General features: G+C 34.1%; 1 protein-coding gene across 8 annotated transcripts in view; it reads left to right on the forward strand.

Moving 5' to 3' along the window:
- Positions 1-109: 109 nt before the first annotated feature.
- The window catches only part of LOC112716311 (serine/threonine-protein kinase ATM), a 43,476-nt gene continuing 22,648 nt past the window's right edge, over positions 110-20,937 (forward strand). For 7 of the 8 annotated variants that reach the window (XR_003812090.2, XR_003812091.2, XR_011866877.1 and 4 more), the window contains exons 1-28: positions 110-470; positions 1,387-1,495; positions 1,605-1,748; positions 2,967-3,128; positions 3,238-3,433; positions 3,530-3,686; positions 3,792-3,931; positions 4,017-4,104; positions 4,838-4,941; positions 5,569-5,667; positions 6,244-6,300; positions 7,305-7,389; positions 8,090-8,164; positions 11,527-11,568; positions 11,644-11,714; positions 12,487-12,535; positions 13,347-13,418; positions 13,800-13,955; positions 14,043-14,135; positions 14,211-14,398; positions 15,057-15,654; positions 15,784-15,855; positions 15,945-16,106; positions 18,464-18,586; positions 19,279-19,406; positions 20,055-20,211; positions 20,493-20,539; positions 20,610-20,673. Coding sequence is in view for 5 of the 8 variants with exons in the window: in XM_025768193.3 (XP_025623978.1) it covers positions 393-470; positions 1,387-1,495; positions 1,605-1,748; positions 2,967-3,128; positions 3,238-3,433; positions 3,530-3,686; positions 3,792-3,931; positions 4,017-4,104; positions 4,838-4,941; positions 5,569-5,667; positions 6,244-6,300; positions 7,305-7,389; positions 8,090-8,164; positions 11,527-11,568; positions 11,644-11,714; positions 12,487-12,535; positions 13,347-13,418; positions 13,800-13,955; positions 14,043-14,135; positions 14,211-14,398; positions 15,057-15,654; positions 15,784-15,855; positions 15,945-16,106; positions 18,464-18,586; positions 19,279-19,406; positions 20,055-20,211; positions 20,493-20,539; positions 20,610-20,673 (3,516 nt within the window). In the remaining 3 variants the exon portion in view is untranslated. The remainder of the gene's footprint in view (positions 471-1,386; positions 1,496-1,604; positions 1,749-2,966; positions 3,129-3,237; positions 3,434-3,529; positions 3,687-3,791; positions 3,932-4,016; positions 4,105-4,837; positions 4,942-5,568; positions 5,668-6,243; positions 6,301-7,304; positions 7,390-8,089; positions 8,165-11,526; positions 11,569-11,643; positions 11,715-12,486; positions 12,536-13,346; positions 13,419-13,799; positions 13,956-14,042; positions 14,136-14,210; positions 14,399-15,056; positions 15,655-15,783; positions 15,856-15,944; positions 16,107-18,463; positions 18,587-19,278; positions 19,407-20,054; positions 20,212-20,492; positions 20,540-20,609; positions 20,674-20,937) is intronic. The other variant, XM_025768197.2, reaches the window with a different exon arrangement.

Raw genomic sequence — 20,937 nt, forward strand, 5'->3', positions numbered from 1 at the left:
TTTTTATTTTCTTTTCTTTTATTTTCTTTCCTCCCATTTTCTTTCTTCTCATTTTTCATCATCCATCCAAACAAAGTGTTAATGATACCCTTTCCAGAGTTCTAAATTTATAATCACACTCTCTGACTCATTTTTACTTCTAAGCGAATTTAGCATAAACGCTGCCAAAATTATGCATTTCCAAGTTTCCGTCATCTTATGTTCAGAATTCACTTGCTTCTTCGGAGACAAAAACGCTAAAACCGTTCGCTTTCCCGCCATAAAAAATAACATTAAACCCTCCTCTCCAAGTTCCGAAACCCTAGCTTCCCCATTTCACTGCGAAAACCTCTTCGATCAGCTTCGATTCTCTGCATGAGCACTCCATTAAACCTTCACAGTGCTCCGCGACAATGGCGACAATAGTCACTTCCAGAGATGTTCAAGAAATTGTGTTCAAGCTCACTTCCGATAAAGCCAAAGCTCGCGAAGTAACTTGATTTCTTTTTTATCAAACCTCTTTTAATCGCTGTTCGAAACACATCATTTGGTGAAATTTTTGTGTTTGAAGAAATGTCTCGAATCTGATTTGGATTAAAAATTGAAAAAAGAAACTAAAAGAAAAAGAAGGAAGTTAGTGTGTTTGCTGTTAATGTTGTGCATGAGGCGATGAGTTTAGTGTTTAGATTAATGTTGCTTTGACTGCAATGGATTTTGACGAGCTTATAGTAAATTGAACCGGAGTAAGCAACTTTGATGCTATGATGAGATCACGAGAATCCTTATATGCTAGTTAGAGTAAACTAAAAGAGTGATTCGCTGGTTGATTTAGAGTTCAACAGTTCAGCTATTTGTTTAAAACTGTAGTTAACGTGAGAAACAATAATGCCTATAAAAGAATGTGAGTATTGAGTTAAATGAGAAACAATAATGTATATAAAAACTCTTCCGAGTGAATATCATCCTTTTTTACTTTTTGGAATTATTGTTTGTGTTGTCAACCTAAGAAAAAGAGAAACGAACGTTTAGAGCAGAGTAGTGTTGGATCATTAAATCAAAAGTTATATTTATTTATGTTTTGCCTCTCATGTTCTGTTCAACTGGTAAAAAAAGTCTGATACTCTGGACTAAATGACTTATATTAATATTACACGTGTGCAATGATTTGATGTTCTTTGTTCCTGGTTGCTGAAATCAGTAAATTCAGGGATAACTAGCAGCCTGTTTTGTCTGGATAGAAATTGTGATACATTTCATTTATTCATTTTACGATATCATGCTGTGTTTTGAAATTGATCCAGCTACACTATATTCACCATTGGATTTCTTTTTATGTGCACATTCTCCCAGAATGATCCATTATTTACTCGGATTTATCATGAGTGTTGTTGTGTCAAACATTGTCAGGAAGGGATCAAGTTGTTAAATACTTGGTTAGAAGGGGAAAGATCATATAACTTCTGCAAATTTATTGGATTGAATACTACAAAACTTAGACCTGATGAAGTTCCTCACTGTAAGTTCATTATTACTTGCATTTTGATGCTATACATATAATATTATTGAATCTAAGTTGTAATCTTATGGAATTCTTCTTTTTATTTTTTTAAATTTTATATTGGCAGCTGAAACATGGCCCTTTCTCATATCTTTACTTATTCAATGTGCATCATCGGAAATATCGTCAAGTAAGCGGAGAAATCCAAAGATAATATATGCAAAGACTCTTAGAGTTGTTGTACAACGAGCTGAAGAAGCAAAATATTCAGGTAAGTTTAGTTTAGTTGGTAACAAGCTTAGTTCCCCTCCCCCTTTGATGAGAACCTAGTGTGGCTAGAAGACAGGTAAACTCTCAAAGAAGAACAAATAAACAAGGCAATTGTAAGAGATCCATTTTTATATATATTAGGATTTAGAGTTTGTAAGAGATCCATTTTTATATACTAACGAGCTATTAGTATAAGTAAACTTCAAATCATAACCACCTTATGAGATCCTCTCTCTCTCTCTCTCTCTCTCTCTCTCTCTCTCTCTCTCTCTCTAATTTAATTTTATTCATCATTGTTTTTTAAAGATTTAAGACATTGAGTAAATTTATACTGCCTTTTCCTAAAACTTGCTTATATTATATTGCTTCGCTGTTTTATATTTTTCACTTCCATCCCTTGAGATGGTTTTTAGTGGGAACTAATTTTGTAAAGTTGTCATGCTTTGATCAATGAGCCTCTTAGAAGCTGGCTTTTTCCATCTGTCTCTATACTCCTTAACTTTGTTGGCTATTGGTTTTAAATACCTCTACCATTATCTTCGGAGTTTCAGAACATGAAATGAAGATGCGGGGAAAAAAGTAGCAATGTTGATAATGGGAGTGTTCAAAACTTCATATTATCTTCAAAAGTCTAAATATAGTAGGGGTGTCAAAAACTATTTTCTGGTGATATTTAAGGTTGTAACGAGTGGAAGACTACCGAGTCATCATTGCTTCTAAGAAATTTGTTCACTCCAAAATAAAAGGACTAGGAAATTTCTCTGCATTTAATGCTGGCCATCTCTCAAAACAATGTAAAATGCAAGATTGCAAGAACTCAAGAAATCTTTGTTGAGTTTTTACTATTCGTCTTGTTGTACAATATTGTGGTTTCTTTTAATGCATAGATTTGTTGAAGTCTAAAATTAATCATTTTAAGGATTTGTTGTGTAGTATTCTTCTGGTAAGAATTTGATTACTGCCTTATCGCTGGAGTATGATTGCTCATTTAAAAGGTGCATTTACTCAATATGGTCCTTTGTTTTCTAGTTTATAAAAAAGAAAATCTGTGTATGATTTCTCATTTAATGAGTGTTGATACTTTTGATGGTCTATTGTTTTTTAATTGTTTTCTTAATATCTATTGCTACCATTATGGTAAATCTATCTTAAAAATTTTATATTTGAAGCACCTTCCAGGTTTCCATCTCCTTAGTTACTTGTTTTCCTCTGTTTTTAGGAAAAACTCTGCCATTGTCATCTGTGGTTAAACCACTTTTTAACCATGTTTGGGAAGTCCTGAGTAATGTTCCAAGCTTCCAGTCAGAGTATGGAATTATCCTTCGACATCTTCTGGCAGTTGGCGATTATAGTCTTCAAATGAAGAAACGGATTTACTGCAGTAAGTGTCTGTAATTGAGGCATGCGTTATCTTTGCATCTCGTCAACATGATCATTTTAATCTTCTATATTCATTTATTGTTTGTTTTCTTTGTTTTTTTTTTGGCAAGACTTGGTGTTTCTGTACATTGAGAAGGTTGAAGCAAGCTTGAATGTGAAAAATATTAGTCATTATACTTCCAAGGAGGAGGTCTTCCGCTATATATTGACGCTTCATTCTCTTTTGGAAAATCCTCCTGGAGACTATCCTGATAGTATAAGAGAAGACCTTGTTAAGGGATTTGTTAGGATCTGTTTGTTGATCAGGTACTCTTAAGTTGCTTCCATTTTATTTTAACTCTGTCTCTACTATTATTTTCTGTTCATCTGGATACAATGTCGTATCTTGGTTTCTTTCTTTAGGGAAGAGGGAAAGATATCACGCAAGCTTGTTGAGTGTATTAATACATATTTGTTAAATGATGGTCCAAATTTGGGCTGTCAGTTGTTAGAGATTCATAATGCTATACAGCAGTTCGTGTTTCGCTGTTGGCTGACAACACATGATCGAGTGCTTAAGGTATCTTACCATTGTATTTAAATGCAAAATACCGTATTAAACTTATAAATTGTTTTTATTTTTTATTTTTTATTTTTTATTTTTTAAACCCAATGTCTGTTACAGGATTCACTTATATTGTATTCAAGGATACAATTAAATTTGATGAGGGGTGCTGCTGATAGTTGTTTACTGGTGGAACAACTTTTGGATGTGATTTGTAAGGATCTTGATCAGGGTAGCATGTCTTGTACTTCAATGCCTAGGTGAGTGTTTCCAAATTCTGATGTTCATATCTTGTATAATTGATGCCTGGTTTTTCTGGTAGATCACAATGAGCTTTCTGACCAGGGGAGATGGAAATAAAGATGATAAACTTGGAGCTTTGACTAGTTCACATTGTGGCTTGGTGGAACTTGCTGCAGTTATATTTTATCGGGTAGTTACTGTAAACTCAGTCATCGTTACCCATACTCTGCAAATTATTTTTTATCTGATATAATTAGTAAGATAAAACACAGCTGTTTTAATTATGCTTTCTTTTCTTGAGTGTGTCTAGTGTGGTTAATGAATACTGGGTTTGCTGTGGAGCAGTTTCTTGTCCTTTGTTCTAGATGTTTCAATAAAGATGAGGCCATAGTATTCTAGCATTGTGTCTTTTAGTAGCAGTGCTTCTGTGTTTGATTGAAGAAGGCACCCTATATGTTAAATGACATTTTTTGGGATGGTATTGTCCTTGTGGAGTTCTCTGGTGCTTTTTTTTTAAACCTCCATATTTTATTTTGTGGTTGATATTCATTTTTATTTGTGGAGAAGCTGAGCAGTGTTGCTGTCTTTTTCCTGTTATTATTTATATTTCTATTTCTATTTTGGTGGTTGTTTTATTTTCATCAGTTAAACTTGCCCTCTTTTCTCCTTGGTAACATTTATGTTTTTCTTGCCACAATGTTCTTGAATATTTGTTACCATGATCTTTCTTGTTTTTAGAATGATACCATTTCTGCGTATTATGTAGAGTTATCGACATATATAATTTGCATATAGTGTTTGTGTATAAATTGAGCATATTACATTTTTATGTTAGTTGATTTAGTAAATGCAGTATTTTTTTTTTTTTGTCTTTTTTGCTATAAGAATTTGCTTATTTTTTGCTAACCCGATTTGTTGATCAGGCTTGCCTTAATACAACTAGAGAATCTTCTAGTGAAAAACGGGTAAAGAGGGAACCTGCTGCTGGGATTATGAGGGAGGCACTCATGAAAGGCAAATGGCTATGGTAATTTATAAGCATAGTTGTCGGGTGCACTGTGAAACTCATTTTCTATTTTGTCCCCAAGAAATAGAACATGAATATGATGATTGTTTGACTATGTATTTAATTATTCTCTGTAAATTTATACTTTTATTAACTTATATATGTTAGTAGAATGTGAAGTGTAGATAGAGGTTGTTAGATACAAGCTTTTACTTGACAACTTAAGTTTTATGATATGATACTAGAGCCTCTATGACTAAAAGGGTCTAGAGTTTGATCCTGCTGCCCCCATTCTTTTAAATAAATAATAATGAAAATAATTTTAGTATGACATAAGATGGCTTTCTGCACTGTTCATGTTTTAAGCCTAAAAGATGCTCTTGTATGAGGAGACGTGTTAAATATAAATGATTCATGTATTTCTACTATACTTTAAGATTTTACAAGAGACGGTTTCATGACAGAGGTAATTACGCAAAATTTCCCCCTGCTGGATAGACAGATAGAATGTAAGAGATTACAGAATAAAAAAGGCATCATCACAAGGAAAGTGAAAATTAATAACTGATGTAGATAAATACACCCATCCATGTCCCTGTTTAAATTAATTATCATGATGGTAATTGATGGAGGATATTTGCTGCACAGGAATGCTGCATTTTGTTCTCTTATTCGAAATTACCATAGTTGCATTCGCAAAGATCTTTTTCTCTACTGGTTTGAAGGCATATGGATGACCTTTGACAGGTAATTCGGGATTCACAAGGTAGACATAGTAATAGTTGCTTCAGTCATTTGTTTCAGGTGGAATATTAGCTCCCTCATATTTGCATTATTCTAAAGAGTTTTATATTTTCCTACTCAAAAGGAATTGCATTGAAATGTTTGGACAGTATTGTTCCTGGCAGTATTGCCCTCTCTTTTCTTTATATATTTTTTAAACATACACTTTTCAAGATTGAAAGCATGACATGTTTCATTCACAAACTTCTCTATCATGCTGTTTCCTTTGTTACACTATTTTATTTTTTATTTTTTATATACCCCCTCTGTATTTATGAAGAGTTATATTAGCTTGGGAGTATCTCCATGCTCTTGGTGATATTCTTCCCATTTTAATATATAAAGTGTTGTAATTTTGCGCATACTTTGGGAGAATTTATTCTCGACAATTTACTGGTTAAGATGTATTATTTTGAACACTCAGTTATCTTGCTAATGGTTTGAAATTTAAATTGAATATTTGTTTATGCATGCCGTATCTCTGTAGGAAAGAATGGTCATGGTCACTGTTTACTTAATAAAGTTGAGATAATATTGCAGGATTGTGAATTGTGCCAATGTGGAGCGTGCCTATGATGGTTTGTTATGGACGCTGCGGTATGCTTTGGTTTTTTGTTGATCTTATCATATGCATGTGAATAAGTTGGCGTTGTCCTGTTGTTCTTTACATGTTTTTACTTGATAATAATCTCTAGTTTTATTCATTTCTTTTTGATATCAAACTAGATTTTGATCCGCGTGATGTGCGGAGAATTTGAATTATGATTTTCTTATGATAGTTTTTCTTTATTAGATTTTCTAATATTATTTAAATAAAATAGTGTATATTTATACAAAGAATTTAATTGAATAATGCGATAAATAATGTATTATTGAATTTTTTGTTTAATCATGTCTGAATACATTTAAAATTGTCAACGGTTATAATGTCTTAAGTAGTAAATCAACTAAAGTTGCTCAATATAGTTTTCTACTTATTATTATTATTTTTTTTTGCTTTTGGTGTCTTCCTTTTTGCAGCGTTGCTACTTGTTGGTGATGTTTGTTTTGTTTTCCTCCACTTGAATGTTTGGAGTAATGTTTGCTCGTCATGAAGTTTGCATTGTTGATTGTCTTCTACTTTTTCTTTGCTACTACTATTTGCTGATTCATTTGTTTCTGTTGTTGCTTGTTGGATTTTTTGCCTTTTTTTATTAGGATCTTTTTCCGCCGTTTCAATCTGGCTATTTTGCATAGTAAATTTTGGCGATGGTCATGGATACTAAAAAATCTTTGACCAACGTATTAATTGCACAGGATCAAGCTATGAGCGTTCATTTGTTTTTGGAAAGAAGAATAAAATACAATAAGACCACAAAAACAAAAACTCGATTTCTTTAGAATAGTTATACTATGAATGTAAATGGGTGTTCTAGAATTAGAAATATACATTTAGGTGTACACATATTTATGTTGTTATTTGTTATTTGTGACAGTTGTAATCTTTCATAACAATGCATCTATAGGCTACCTTGGGCTGTTTTAATATATTATAAACAGATATGTCATTCTGTTCTAGTGGAGTTGATATGTGGGCCCTGATTTTCCTCTTGCTTCTGAAGGAGTTTGCAGGAACTTTCATCTGTTCTGTTTCTTCCAGATTCAATGATGGTGATATCATCAGTGCCATCTTCTAAATTAAATGAGGTCTCTCTCTCTCTCTCTCTCTCTCTCTCTCTCTCTCTCTCTCTCTCTCTCTCATGCATGCGCACACACATAAACATGAAAACATAGTCTCACCGGTCCTTTTTGATTTATCCTGCGCTGATGCCTCTAAATTCTAATACCCAGTCTCAGCATGACAATAATAGTTGGCATTGATAATGGATGATCATGTGTGAAAATAGTGTTGCCTATCTTGAGGATTAATATGCCCTTCAATCCTCTGTTATTTTTTCCTTTATTTGTTGGTTATGAGGATACCTTATCCTCCTCATTCATTGTTATTCTTAAGTTCTGGAGGAGAAATTGGAAGAGAAATGGTAGGTGTTCAGTGTGCATTTAATAATCTGGCGATATATTTTGGTGAATGGGTTACAACATTCAATAAGCCAAGCAATGTTGAGAAAAGTTACTGAATATTAAGGTGACAACAATATACAGTATTGACATTTACCTTCCATGTCTGAATTTCACCGATTGAAAGTTTTGAATAACCTTTCATTTAAAGTTTGTACTAAAGCATTAAAGAAAGAGACATTATTTAGCAATCACTTAGTTCTAACATTTTTATCATCAAAGATAATTTTTAAGCCTGTCGTAGACTGTTGTCACTTGTCACTATCTTTGTTGCTTTTACGTTTTCTTACTGAATCATACATTAAGTTGGTCAAATGAATTTTTGCAGTTCATCAGTGGTTGGCAACTAATATGGAGTACTTTAGTGCATGCATTGCCAATTTTCAGCAACATAAGCCCTCTTGTAAGTTTTGTTGACATAATCTGGCTCAAGATTTTAATGGTTGAAGTTCTTGTTATATGTAGATATTTTCAATATATCTGCCTCCTGTATTCTGACTCTATGTACACAACCTGACCAGCATAATTACATATTTATTCATTTCACCCTGTATTTTTTTTTTCAAAAGGGAATTTCACCCTATATTTGTTCCATTGATAGCCTCATAAATCATTTTAGCTAGCTACATCATAATTGCATGCACTTCCTGTCTCTTCTCATGAATCTATTAATTTCTGGCAAGGGTAATGTAGGTCCTTGGCTACCGTTAGAAACAGCCTGTAAATTTTGCATTTCTAATCTCTGTAACTGGGTAATCAATATTTCACAGATGTTATCTATGATAAACTTACCACTCTAGTTATAGAGTTCATCATATTTTAGGGTATTATACTGATTATTGGGCAGTAAGACACCAAGAATTGCACCCAAAAAAGGAAAATACCTACAAGAAAAAATGATAAATGCAAAGATGAGTTGGTGTCCTGGATGAGTGGATACACCAGACATGAAAGGATTAGGAATGAGTACGAGGGAAAAAGTTGATGTAGCACTATTCCAAAATGGTGAAATTTCACTTAAATAGTTGAGATGTGTTGAAAAGGCCTGCGGAAGCAATAGTAACTTGTGTAGACTAGATGAAAGGTAGCGTAGTAGTTAGAGATGGAGGAAGAAGCTCAGTACTTTGGGATACTTTAGTTAAAGTTCTTTTTCTCATTTTTAGTTTAGCATCTGTCTAGGAAGATTTTTAGGAGAATCACACCACTAAAGAATTGCTTTTGATTGCGGATGGCGGCTTACGGTAAAGAGCCAAAAATCCACCATTGGATAATGGCATATGGTGTTGCAGGAAATGGCGGATGAACTAAAAATACATGTATATGCACAAAAAATGATGAAAAACTGCACATGTAATCGATTGTAAAATCTTATTATTATAAGCATGCAATAGGCTACCCCCTCTAATCTTAGCTTCTCATCCCCCTTTGAGTGTTTATTTCATACGAAACCTATTATTATGCTCTTAAGGTTTTTGGGGGCGCTTCTTACCCCTATTTAAGACCATATAACAAAAATAAATATGCATTTTGTTCCTCTTAGAATACCGTTTTAGTATACAACCAATCATACAAAGTGGTCAATTGTTTGGATGCTAATGGCAGGTTTTTATTTCAAAGGATATAACATTTCATGAGTATGAGTTTCCCTACAAGGAGCATTCCTCATCATCATCCTCATCCTCCTTCCAAATCATAATGTGTCTTATCTTTTTTCCTCTTACTACTGCTTCTGCATTGAGCCCTGCACCTCAAGACAGGTCTCTCAACATTCACACACTGCATCATCATACTCCCGTTGCATCTTCACATCTACAACACTTATCCACCACCTCTCATCCTCAACCTGCATCTTTATCCTTGCATCATTCTGCATCTCCCCCACCTCACTGTTAGAGAGAGGGCAGCTGGGGTGAGAGGTGGATTTAATGGGCGTGTTGTTGCTGTTGTGGGAATGGTGGAGGTGAGTGGCAATGGCGGGAGGATGAGGGGGGTGTGGTGCCAGAGACATGAGAAGATGATGGAGGTGGGGCGAGTTTGTGACGGGCATTGGAGGTGGTGGCAAGGTGCAGTGGTGAGGATGACATGATGATATTGATAATGGAGGTGGAGTGAGGCAGGTGTGGTGGTTGTGGGATGAGTAATGGAATAATGGGTGATGATGTTGATGATGGAAGTGGAAAGGTTGCTGAGATGGGAAATAAGGAAGGATGAGATGATGTTGATAATGATAATGTGATTAATTAAAGGTATACAAACAACAACAACAGAGCCTTGTCCCCCACTAGATGGGGTTGGCTACATGGATCAAACGATGCTATTGAGTTCTATCATGTATCATGTCTAGAGAGACCGTTTACATGTAGATCTCGTTTGACCATCTCATGGATGATCTTCCTAGGTCTTTCTTCCCTTTCACCCCTTGTCCATCTTCCATCTCATCCACCCTATTGCCTGGGTGCTCTGTCGGTCTTTTTCTCACATGTCCAAACCACCTGAGACGCGATTTTACTATTTTTTTCACAATAGGTGCTACTCTAACTCTTTCTCTTATATCTTTGTTTCTTATTCTATTCAATCGCGGATGACCACTCATCCATATCAACATCTTCATCTCTACTATACTTAACTTATGTTCGTGCTCCCTTTGGCCGCCCAACACTCTGTAGCATAAAGCATAGCCGGTCTGATAGCAGTCCGATAGATTTTACTTTTGAGTTTTAAAGGCACTTTTTTGTCATATATGAAACTAGACGCACTCTGTCATTTTGACCAACCTGCTTGGATCCTATTATCTACATCATGTTTAATCTCTCCATTATGCTGTATGATGCATCCAAGATATTTAAAATTTTAACTTTTCGTAGGGTGTTTTCTCCATTCTTCACCTCTTTATTAAGGTTTTTCCTTCGGTAGTCGAATTTACATTCCATATATTCCACCTGGCTACGGCTTATTCGCAGACCATACACTTCTAGAGCTTCTCTCAAGAAGTGCATCTTCTTATTTAGGTCTTCCCTTGACTCTCTCGTAAGGACGATATCATTGGCTAAAAGCATGCACCATAGCACATGCTCTTGGATATGCTCTGCGAGTACTTCGAAGACTAATGTGAAAATATATGGACTTAAAGATGATTCCTGGTGTAATCCTATACCAATAGAAAATTCCTTTGTCACACCACCTTGAGTCTTCACTCTAGTTGTAGCCCGATCATACATGTCTTTAATTGCACGATTATATGCGATCTTTACTCTCTTCCTTTCTAAAATATTCCATAAGTCTTCTCTTGGCACCCTATCGTATGCTTTTCCAAATCAATAAACACCATATATAGATCTTTTTTATTACTGCGATACTTCTCCATCATCCTTCTTAACAAGTATGTAGCTTCAGTGGTGGATATACCTGGCATAAAACCAAATTGGTTCTCTGTTTTTTGTGTCTCTTGTCTCACCCTCTATTTTATAATTCTTTCTCATAACTTCATGATATGGTTCATGAGCTTGATCCCTCTATAGTTTTCGCAAAAAAATTAATTGACAAAAATTTAAGATAAAAGGTAAAATTAAAACTCATTTCAAACGTTACTGATAAAATTGAATCAAATTAAACGTTAACGGTATTTCGAAACTTTTCAAAAATGTTAGGGACAAAAAGTATACTTACCCTTTATTTTAATGTTGTTCTCTTATTGGTAAAGTGGAAATTTATTTTATAGTTTTTGTATGTTGTCATTTTAGATTTTGAATGATCACATTGATGCAGGTCGATGCTGCGTTGGTGCTGCTTAGTTATATAACATCAAGTGTGAGTTGTAGATTTCACAGAATCAAGCTTCTTGTTAATTCATGAGAAATCTCTATCTCACATGCTTTTATCCAGGATATGATAAATACATGCGTTGTACCACAAGATGTATGGGATCTTCAGTTATTTAAAAGACCAACTTCAATGTAAGTGCCTTTCTACGTTGAATGATCAGATGAAATGAAAACTGTAGTTTTGAGACTGTAAAATAAAGATTTATCATTGAAGGCTGTAGGTTAATTCAGTATACATGATACATTATGTATCCAAAAAGCGACTTGGAGCTTAGGTGCTCATATTACCGTGGTTCTGGATAACTCCCTGATACTATGTTCATGATTATTTAGAAAGGTGGCACTGACTGAAATTGGGTTGCCAGGTCAATATATCATAGGAGTATCCATGAGCTCATTGATACAATAATTGCTTAAATACAAAAAATAAAACCCACTGTAAGCTGGGTAATTACTTGTGCACCAGACTGTCCTTTTCTTTAAGCTAGGTAATTACTCTGCTCAAGATACTAATTTGAAACTCAGCATAAATGCTACAGTTTTGTGACTAACATTTCTTTGTTATAATGTGTGAGACTATCCCATATTTATGAATATGACGATAGAAATTGAAATAAACAATTGTGGTGGCAATGACAAATGAGAAAAAAGAAACTAGTTTTATGCATTAAAAGGTTTGTATCCGGTAGAACATCTTTGTTGAATTTTATGAAGTTGAATAAGCAGTGTATATGAAGCTTTTCATTGAAGATGGGTCATGTGAGCCTCTCTAGTATTCCGAATTAGCCATTCACTCTTGTCCTTTTTTTTCAGTTCTTTTATGAATATGGTTTTTTTTTTCATACTTGATATATAATTATTGCATCATTAATTCTTATTATCTCTTGATTTACTTTTAATGCAGACCCATATTGTATTTCTTCTCATGCTACTTTTCAAAGAAAAATTCTCATGTAAGTTGACAGTGAAGCGTCATATACTTTTTTTGTAATAATATATATATATATATATATATATATATATATATATATATATATATATATAATTGATGTTTGACTAGTCGTTATCTTAAAATGATGTTTATATAAGATGGGAGAAGCCTTGTAGTTTTTGAGCATGCAATTTATTTTGTAGAATTTAATTTGAAAATAATTGTTTCTACAAGAACTGCTGCTGATTTCAGTCAGTTCTTGAAGTTTAGCTTGTTTTGTAAAATAAGAAAGAGGTCAAACTTTATGGCAACATGGAATCTATGTAATGATATGGTCTTTGGTTGGAACTAAAATCTCATTTTTTATGGAAACTTTTATTACATAGGGCTTATTTGAGATAAGATTTGGTGGACCTCTATCTCGTGTAAAGCTAACCGCTATTTCTCAGAGTTACACTAAAATGATGTGTCAAGGGATTGGAAAGTGTCACATTGATTTAGGATTATTCCTCATCTTCGTTGTTTGTAATTATCAGTGTCTAAATTAAATTTTATTTTCCTTACAAAGATAAATTTTTGCAATATATGCTTAGCATTTATGCAAGTGAAATATAAGCAACCATTTAAGTCTTCATTCTACACCTTTTTATGTCTTCTTGTATATCCTTATTCTTTACATGGCATTATATATATTGGCACATAATAAAGACAGTTTTGCAATGGTTTTTATATGTTGTACATGTGGGTGAATTTCAGGTTTTCATTGGTAAAAATGATAAGTTTGCTACATTGAACCACTTTCATATTTAATATATTGTCTCCGTATTGTGCAGGCTGATTTGCGAGATAGTTTACATTTGAGGAAGAACCTTTTGAGATCAATTTTGAGTGATCTTAATTTGAAGGTGTGTTTGCCTTAAATTGTTTTGAACAAAATATTGTAAATCTCCTGTTATATATTCTGTAATATCTGTTGGTAATAGAGTAAGCTAGTAAAGTATAAAGAAGTAGGAGTTAGTTAGAACTTAGAACAGCAGAGCCAGCTAGGATAGGACAGCTGTGAGTTAGTTACAGCTGCCATAAGCTCTTTGTTATAGCTTCCATCACAAGCTATCTCCTCATTGTATGTAAGAACTCATCTGTGCTAAGCTCAGTAATTAATATATATCTCTGAGTTCTTTCTTTTCTATTAGTTGGCAATATTGCTGGATGGCACATCCTAAAAATGCAGGGAGTGCCTAATGTTCTTCTACTTTAGTTTCAGTTTTCTGTTTGTTGTTATGCAGGGATATTCAACATTGGATGAGCGGATTGTCTTTTTGCTGCCTAGTGCTATGTATGCACTTTGTGCAGGTTGTATTCCTCTTATTCAATACTCTAAAGAATTTCCTCTTGTTTACAGCATTTGCAATACCTCTGAAACTCTAGATGATTATCATAAGGTACAACTTAGTGTCTCCTACTCCTGGGTAGTTTTTGGTTCTAGTGGTTTTTCTTAGATTGAAATCTGATTTTGATTTTGGTTCTAGTTAGAAGATCCTAAACACCAAGTTCTCCTTGACTTTTTGGATTGCTCTATGGAAGCTCTCACAAAAACCGACAAAGTTTCTAAAGTTGATGTGGTAGGTCTTCATCTAAAGAAGCTTGTATTTTTTTTTTTATCTTCCATGATTTTAACACAAGGAAAAGTTTTCCAGGGCTCTCGATTTCAAAGTTCTCCCTGTGTACGTGTCCCTCGTGAAATAAGTGATCAGCTGATGCACGAGATGGAGAAAGCTATTCTTGGAGTTTTTGTGACAGAGGATAGCAATGAGAGGCAGTTACCTGATATTTTCTTGATATGTTCTCTCTTGTCTAATGTCCTTTACGGTTCTTTTTTCACAAGGTTTGTCACCTTTGGTTTATTTTTTATAATCCTTTTTTTTAATGTACTTTTGATACTGGTGTTATGTTATACATAATGGATGTATATCGGTGAACATGTTTTGCTGTCTTTTTTACCTTCCTGATGGTGTTACCCTTTGCAGTATTTTAGGGTGAATGAAATGGCAAAAGCCTATCGATATTATATTACTTATTTTTTATACCTTTGTGTCATTGTATTATTTAATGTCTTGTTATGCTCTGAATTGATAGTATTAATTCAGAGAGACTTGGAGTCGGCCTCAATATATTATTTTGATAAAAGGTGTTAGCCACAATATTAGCCATTAGCAATTTGAGATTATAATATTTCTGGTGGTTTCGCCAGGGCTCCTGCTGTGTTCAAAATATGTGCCATTAGGGATTTGTGAGCTTAGTTGGTTCGCAAGTTCAAATATCCTGTATTTGACATGTGAGAATTTTAGCATAGAACATATCGATATGTTTTAAATATTTTAACCAGCTAAATTATTCCAAAATAAACAACTGTATGGTTTAAAATAATACCATATTGTCGCACATGTGCATTCACTCACACGACAATTATTTTTCGCGTGATATTTGCCGACAGTTTGCCAACTGGTTTTTGTTTTCTTACATGTGCTTTTGTATTCTTTCAGGAAAATAAATGTTTTATTCCTTTCAAAATTATACAAATGCCTGCAAGAGATGCTTGATATTGCTGTTGGAATCATTCAAAAATATCATGATGAACGGTCTTATAGTTGCTTAATTTGTGATCCTGCTTGTGATGAAACAAGTTCTCTTGCTGTTGCTGTTCATAGTTTTCTCTCCACTCCAATATTTAAAGAATGGAGGGATCTAAATTTGTTGGAAGTTGCCCCATTTGGTGATGTAATTCAATCTGTTGAGAGATTATTGAATGCATTTGTTGATCTATATGAAGGTTATGCTCAGCATGTGATTAACCTTCAGTCTCAGACAGTCACACAAGATATAGCTACTGATGGTATTCAAAGTTCCTGCCTATATGACAGCAGTAAAAGTAGAATTGTGGATGTGGAATTAGATGTTAATGATGATTCCACAGACATGGATAATTTAGCAGTTCAGAAGAAAATAGGCAGTGATGTGTGGTCTTCTGTAGAGAAGTGGAAAATGGGCATGATATTAATTATTTCATATTTCTTCTCTGCTACTCATGCTCTTACATGGGATGTACTCTTCAAATTAGTGGATAAAGAATGTGATCCGAAGGTAGACTTTAAATGCTATAAAATACAAGGTTTATAAAATTTAGGCACTATATAATTGATATTGTGGAATTTATTAATTCAATGGATATCTACTTCATATTTATGTTTTTTAAACCCATTTTAAACTCAGGTGCGTGGGAAAATATTGTACCATCTTTGTCAACATCCTCATTGGTCCAAGGCCACAACGTTTCCAGATTTGGTATGAAAATGACATGGTCTGTATTGTAAATAATTGTTTCATACAGGATAGCTGCCACTGATTGTTTCATCTGCACTTTTATTTTGCAGGTCAATGCAATGAATAATATCTTTGAGGAGCAAGTTAGACTTAAGCTCACTTGTGGAGACATATTGATTTCTATCCATGCTTTATTGGCTACCTTATCTTCCTGGGATGGTGTTGATAAGGACAAATGTGGCCTACATCTGGTGGGAGCCAAGGCTGAAGAGGTATCTTCAAATTCCAGAAAATTTGGATTGAGGGAATGATCTTTATGCAGTAAATATTACAGAATATTTTTTAATTGATGATATATAAGAGGGATCCATTGACTCCGAGTGTAAGTATAATAACTTACACTCAATCCTCACCATTTATTTTAGAAAGATTTAATGGATAATAAAACCAAAAACCTCTTGGTTCCTCTAACATTTAAATTCTTGTTCAATTATTTCTTGATTTTTCTCAGTTTCACCGGTTACTTTTTAGTTCATTCCTCTCCTACTAACTATTCAATTCTACCCTCATGTATCTCTCTTAGTTCTTGTTCACTTTTTAAAGGGTATTTTCAATACAACGTTAAAGCAGTCAACTACACAAGCTATTGAACTGAAAAGGATCAGCCGATCAGGGAGGAAGAACTAAAAGTCTTTGTAGGCACTGTAGAATTATAGATCGTAGACTTATTGTTTAGAGAGGTATGGTTTAAGCATAAGCCGCAGTTTTGACGGTATATATGGAATGTAAGTTTGGTAGGCGAGGGGGAAAACAAGAATACAGAAGTGAAAATTGGAGAAAGCATCCTAATCGCAAGTAAAGTATTTTAAGTACACTGGGTGTATCATACAGGATAATGAAAAAATTGAGGAAGGAGTAAAATATCAGATATAAGCGGGTTGCTCAAAGTGGCAGAATGCGTCTGGTTTTATATGTGACAAAAAAAGTATCTCTAAAACATCGCATTGCTATTAGATCGTCTATATTATATGGAAAAAATTGTTGGGCGGCAAAGGATGAGCATGAATATAAGTTAATTGTAGCAGAGATAAGGATACTCCGATGGATGAGCGGCCACACATGTATCCACAAAATAAGGAATGAAGATATTAGAGAGAAAGTAGGAGTAGCGCCTGTTGTAGGATCTTGTTTTAGGTGGTTTGGACATGTGGGAAGAAAATTAGCAAAGTACCCGGTTAGGAGAGTGGATGAGATGGAAGATGGATAGATGGAAAATGGTAGAAGAAGATCTAAAAAGACCATACATGAGGTGATTAAAGAAAATCTACGTGTCAACAATTTCACTGTAGACATGATACATGATAGGGCACAATGGCATCATTTGATCCATGCAGCCGATCCTACCCAGTGGAATATAGCTTTGTTGTTGTTGTTGTCGTCTTAATTTGCAATAGAAAAAAAAAGGACAAGAAAGAAACATAAAGCAAATTTTCAAATAAATCATGGTCAACAATGATGCACTTTGCCACATATAGAAGAGTGGCCATATATTTATGGAGGTTGGAATGATATAATCAGATCTTTGGTAAATGTTATTTGCACACGAATGGAAATAATAGTTGAGGCAAAAGTAGACTATTGTTGGAAACTTGAGCTAGAGATAAAGAGCATAATATATATATTTTGATGCACTGACAGTGTAAAATACTTTATACAGTCGTGCAATCACATTCATTTTTTTAGATGATTATTTACGCAGTCAATGTGAAAGGTAGTTATTTTTGCTGATGTGACATTACGTAATTGGATGTACGTGTAAAACTATTTTACACTGACAGTGCATTAAAATTAAATTCATATATATATATAGGCTATGTTAGTTATACAAGTGTTGTTAAAATTAAAGTCACGTTCTTTTATATTTTGGTAACCCTTTTTTCTTTTAATTTTTAAATTAAAAGGCGTTATTTTAATTTTTAACAACACTTTTTAAGGCACCGCAACAGTCACTAGTGACCACAACACACATTTTTTTTGCCCCCGGGGGGGGGGTGGGGTTGGAGACGGGGTCAAAGAGCGGATGAGAAACAAGACTGGAAAGCAGAGATGGAAGACAAAAATAAGGAATCTTTTTTTCTTCTACATGAATCAGGGAAGAATTGAAAAATGGATTTTAAAATGAGAGATTAAGCTGATTCTTTGTTTATTTTGTTATAATCATTAGATCTTGCTAAAACAAATGATGAATATTGAATGTAAGATTTTAGCCTTACACTTGGTGTCAATGGATCCTCCCTCTCTCTCTCTGTCTCACACACACATGCGCGCGCTCTAAGTAATGCAATGCAATTTCATGGAAAATCTGAGTTTGTACTTTTCTTAAATGTTGTGTAGAAGTTGTGGAATGAAGTTACATTGCAAGCTAGTACGCAGATGTGTTTTGTGTTTCTGTGACTTATTGAGTTTATTATACCTTGCGAGATTCCTGACTTTTATATTCTTATGGCAGGGCTAGGTTATCAATAGTGTAGTAGTCGTACATTTCTTTTTAAAACATCCCTTTTTGTGATGATTTATATATCAGGATCTGATATTCTTATACTAAGTAGCTATTGATTTGTTAATGCAGTGCTTTATGTCGCTAGGAAATTTGGTGCATAAACTTTCAGAAGTTAATCTTGATTGGTTTGGCCGGGTTAAGTTGATTCATTGCATCTGCAATCTCATTTCGCTTAGTCCTCAAATTGGTCAGGTGATTTTTGGCACATATCTTGTGAAAACTCCTTCATGAGACAGCTTTTGTCTTAGAAGCATGATAAGGAAAAGGAAAATAACTTAACAAATAAAAAAATCCTGGTAATTGCGCCCAGGTAATTCATATGACTTGAAGAAATGGGCTGGTCGATGTGTTGGGCATGTTTGTGGTAAATGTATCATATGACCTCTATATGAAGGGGTTTATATTACACTGGCAGATTGGATTACTTGGTTGCTGATATCTTGTCTTTTATTGTTAACTATGAAGTTGGTTGCACTTTTCAAAATTTTGTTTGTTGCATCTATTTTAGTATATCTTTCTCTCATTTACTCCTATTTTAATTAAGTTCATGGATTAAGAAAATGACTGAATAAGGTTTTTATACTTATTCTCTCTTCCGATAAATTTAAGTGGATGTACAAAGTTGCCCTTAAGGAGTCTCCCTTTTATACTTATTTTCTCTTCTGATTTCTCTTCTTCATTTAATAAGGTTTTTAGTGAAACAGTCAAGTAATATTGAAGTAAATTTCCTAATCTAAGAATAATTTTGGCCCAAGTAAAATTAAGAAAATAGGCAATTATTTAGGACTGGAGGGAGTAGTTGTCATAGTTTTTGAAATGGACTTATATGACTGTTCTGGTTCAAAGGCTTATCAATGCCTTATTTTATTTTCCTATTTTGGCAGACTATGATAGATCCGTTGCTTTTGATGCTCAAAGATACGGATTTTCGAGTTCGGTTAGTCCTGTCGAGGAGAATTTGTGTTCTTTTTCAAACCTGGGATGGTCATGAAGAGCTTTTCCAAGACATTTGGTGGGTTTCACTTTAAATGAACATGTCTCCCGTTCCTCCCATTTTCCCTTTCCTTTTGAATTCTTTTCTGTGTTGATTGTTTTATTGCTAGTCCTTGGTTCTTGGGTTACATTATCATACTTATGGATTTCTTGAAACTGTGGTAGTTGTTTGTTACTACTCTGTTGTAGACTTTTAGCACTTATTTGAGTAAAAGATTTTTTTGCTTACATTATCATACTTATGGATTTCTTGAAACTGTGGTAGTTGTTTGTTACTACTCTGTTGTAGACTTTTAGCACTTATTTGAGTAAAAGATTTTTTTGCATCCTCCAAAAATATTGATCTGGTCACTTTAGTCCGTAATAAAGTTAGCAGCATCTTTTGTACAATGTCATCAAATTTGTCCTTGTTTGTCTGATTGAGTGATTGTGAGTATGCTTTCCTTATTTAGGGATTGATTTATTGATTGTGATTATGCACAATCAAGGGATTAACATGGTTGCATTTAGTATTGAGAAGGATTAATTTAATGTTAAAAATATTAGCAAGGCCAAGCTTTTACATTTTCCATTTTATTGGACCTTCATCTTCTTTCCCCATTCTTTCTGCAACAAAATCTTTGTACAAGGATATTTGTATTTATTATCATCATGTGTTTGTTTTCAGTTTAAATTTTGGAGTTCATTTCATAGTTTACTCTAAAGCAAAAGTTGTCACTGCCAATGAGGTGCTAGCTGCTGGTCCCCAACCTCAACCTTTAATGGAAACTGTTTTGATTACTCTGATGCATATTGCTTTACATAGCGACAAGATTGAATTGGAGGTATACACTTGTTTCCTGTGCTTTTGTTCCTTTTCTTTTTACCTTTTAGGAGCCCCCTTACATGGTGCTGAATCTTGTATATAGATATTTTGGTGCGAGTATGATGGATAATGTTTGGGACTTCCTTTTTGTTTAGCAATGCTCCCCTCCTCCATTTCTGATTCTGCTCAATACACTTTATTGAGGAGGATACTGTTATGATTCATTATGTTATGCGAGTATGTTCATTTGCATTATAAAGAGCCCTTTGGTTATTTGGTGGTTCTTGGTGGCACATGCAGGCTGTGTTCGTGATATGTGTGGTTTCTGCCATTGATCCATATCATAGGTAAAATTATCTTTTCTTCTGATTTTAAAATCATTACTTTTGTTTGGTAATTATCAGCAGTTGTGTTTAGGGAATTGGTCTGTGCTGTACTTGACAATCTTTCGAGAGAGCTCCAATACGCAAGTAGAATGAAGGTAACTGGTGATCTTTTCAATAAGGTTAACTTGTACTCATATCTTCTGGTATATTTCTTCTCATTTTCTCTGTAAAGGGAATTGACGTTCATATCCATTGAATGCATGGTGACTGTTGAATATGTTCTAGCAACTTTGGTTGTTTCTTGACTTCTTGTTGAACTGGCTTCATTGGTTTACAGAAGAGGAAGGGAGCCAAGAATTGCACCAAGAGTTGTTCTATCAAAAATTGTATCGTTGTGCATTTAGGATTAAGAAAGGTCA

Source organism: Arachis hypogaea, chromosome 10 (assembly GCF_003086295.3).
Source record: "Arachis hypogaea cultivar Tifrunner chromosome 10, arahy.Tifrunner.gnm2.J5K5, whole genome shotgun sequence".
Classification (NCBI taxonomy): Eukaryota; Viridiplantae; Streptophyta; class Magnoliopsida; order Fabales; family Fabaceae; genus Arachis; species Arachis hypogaea.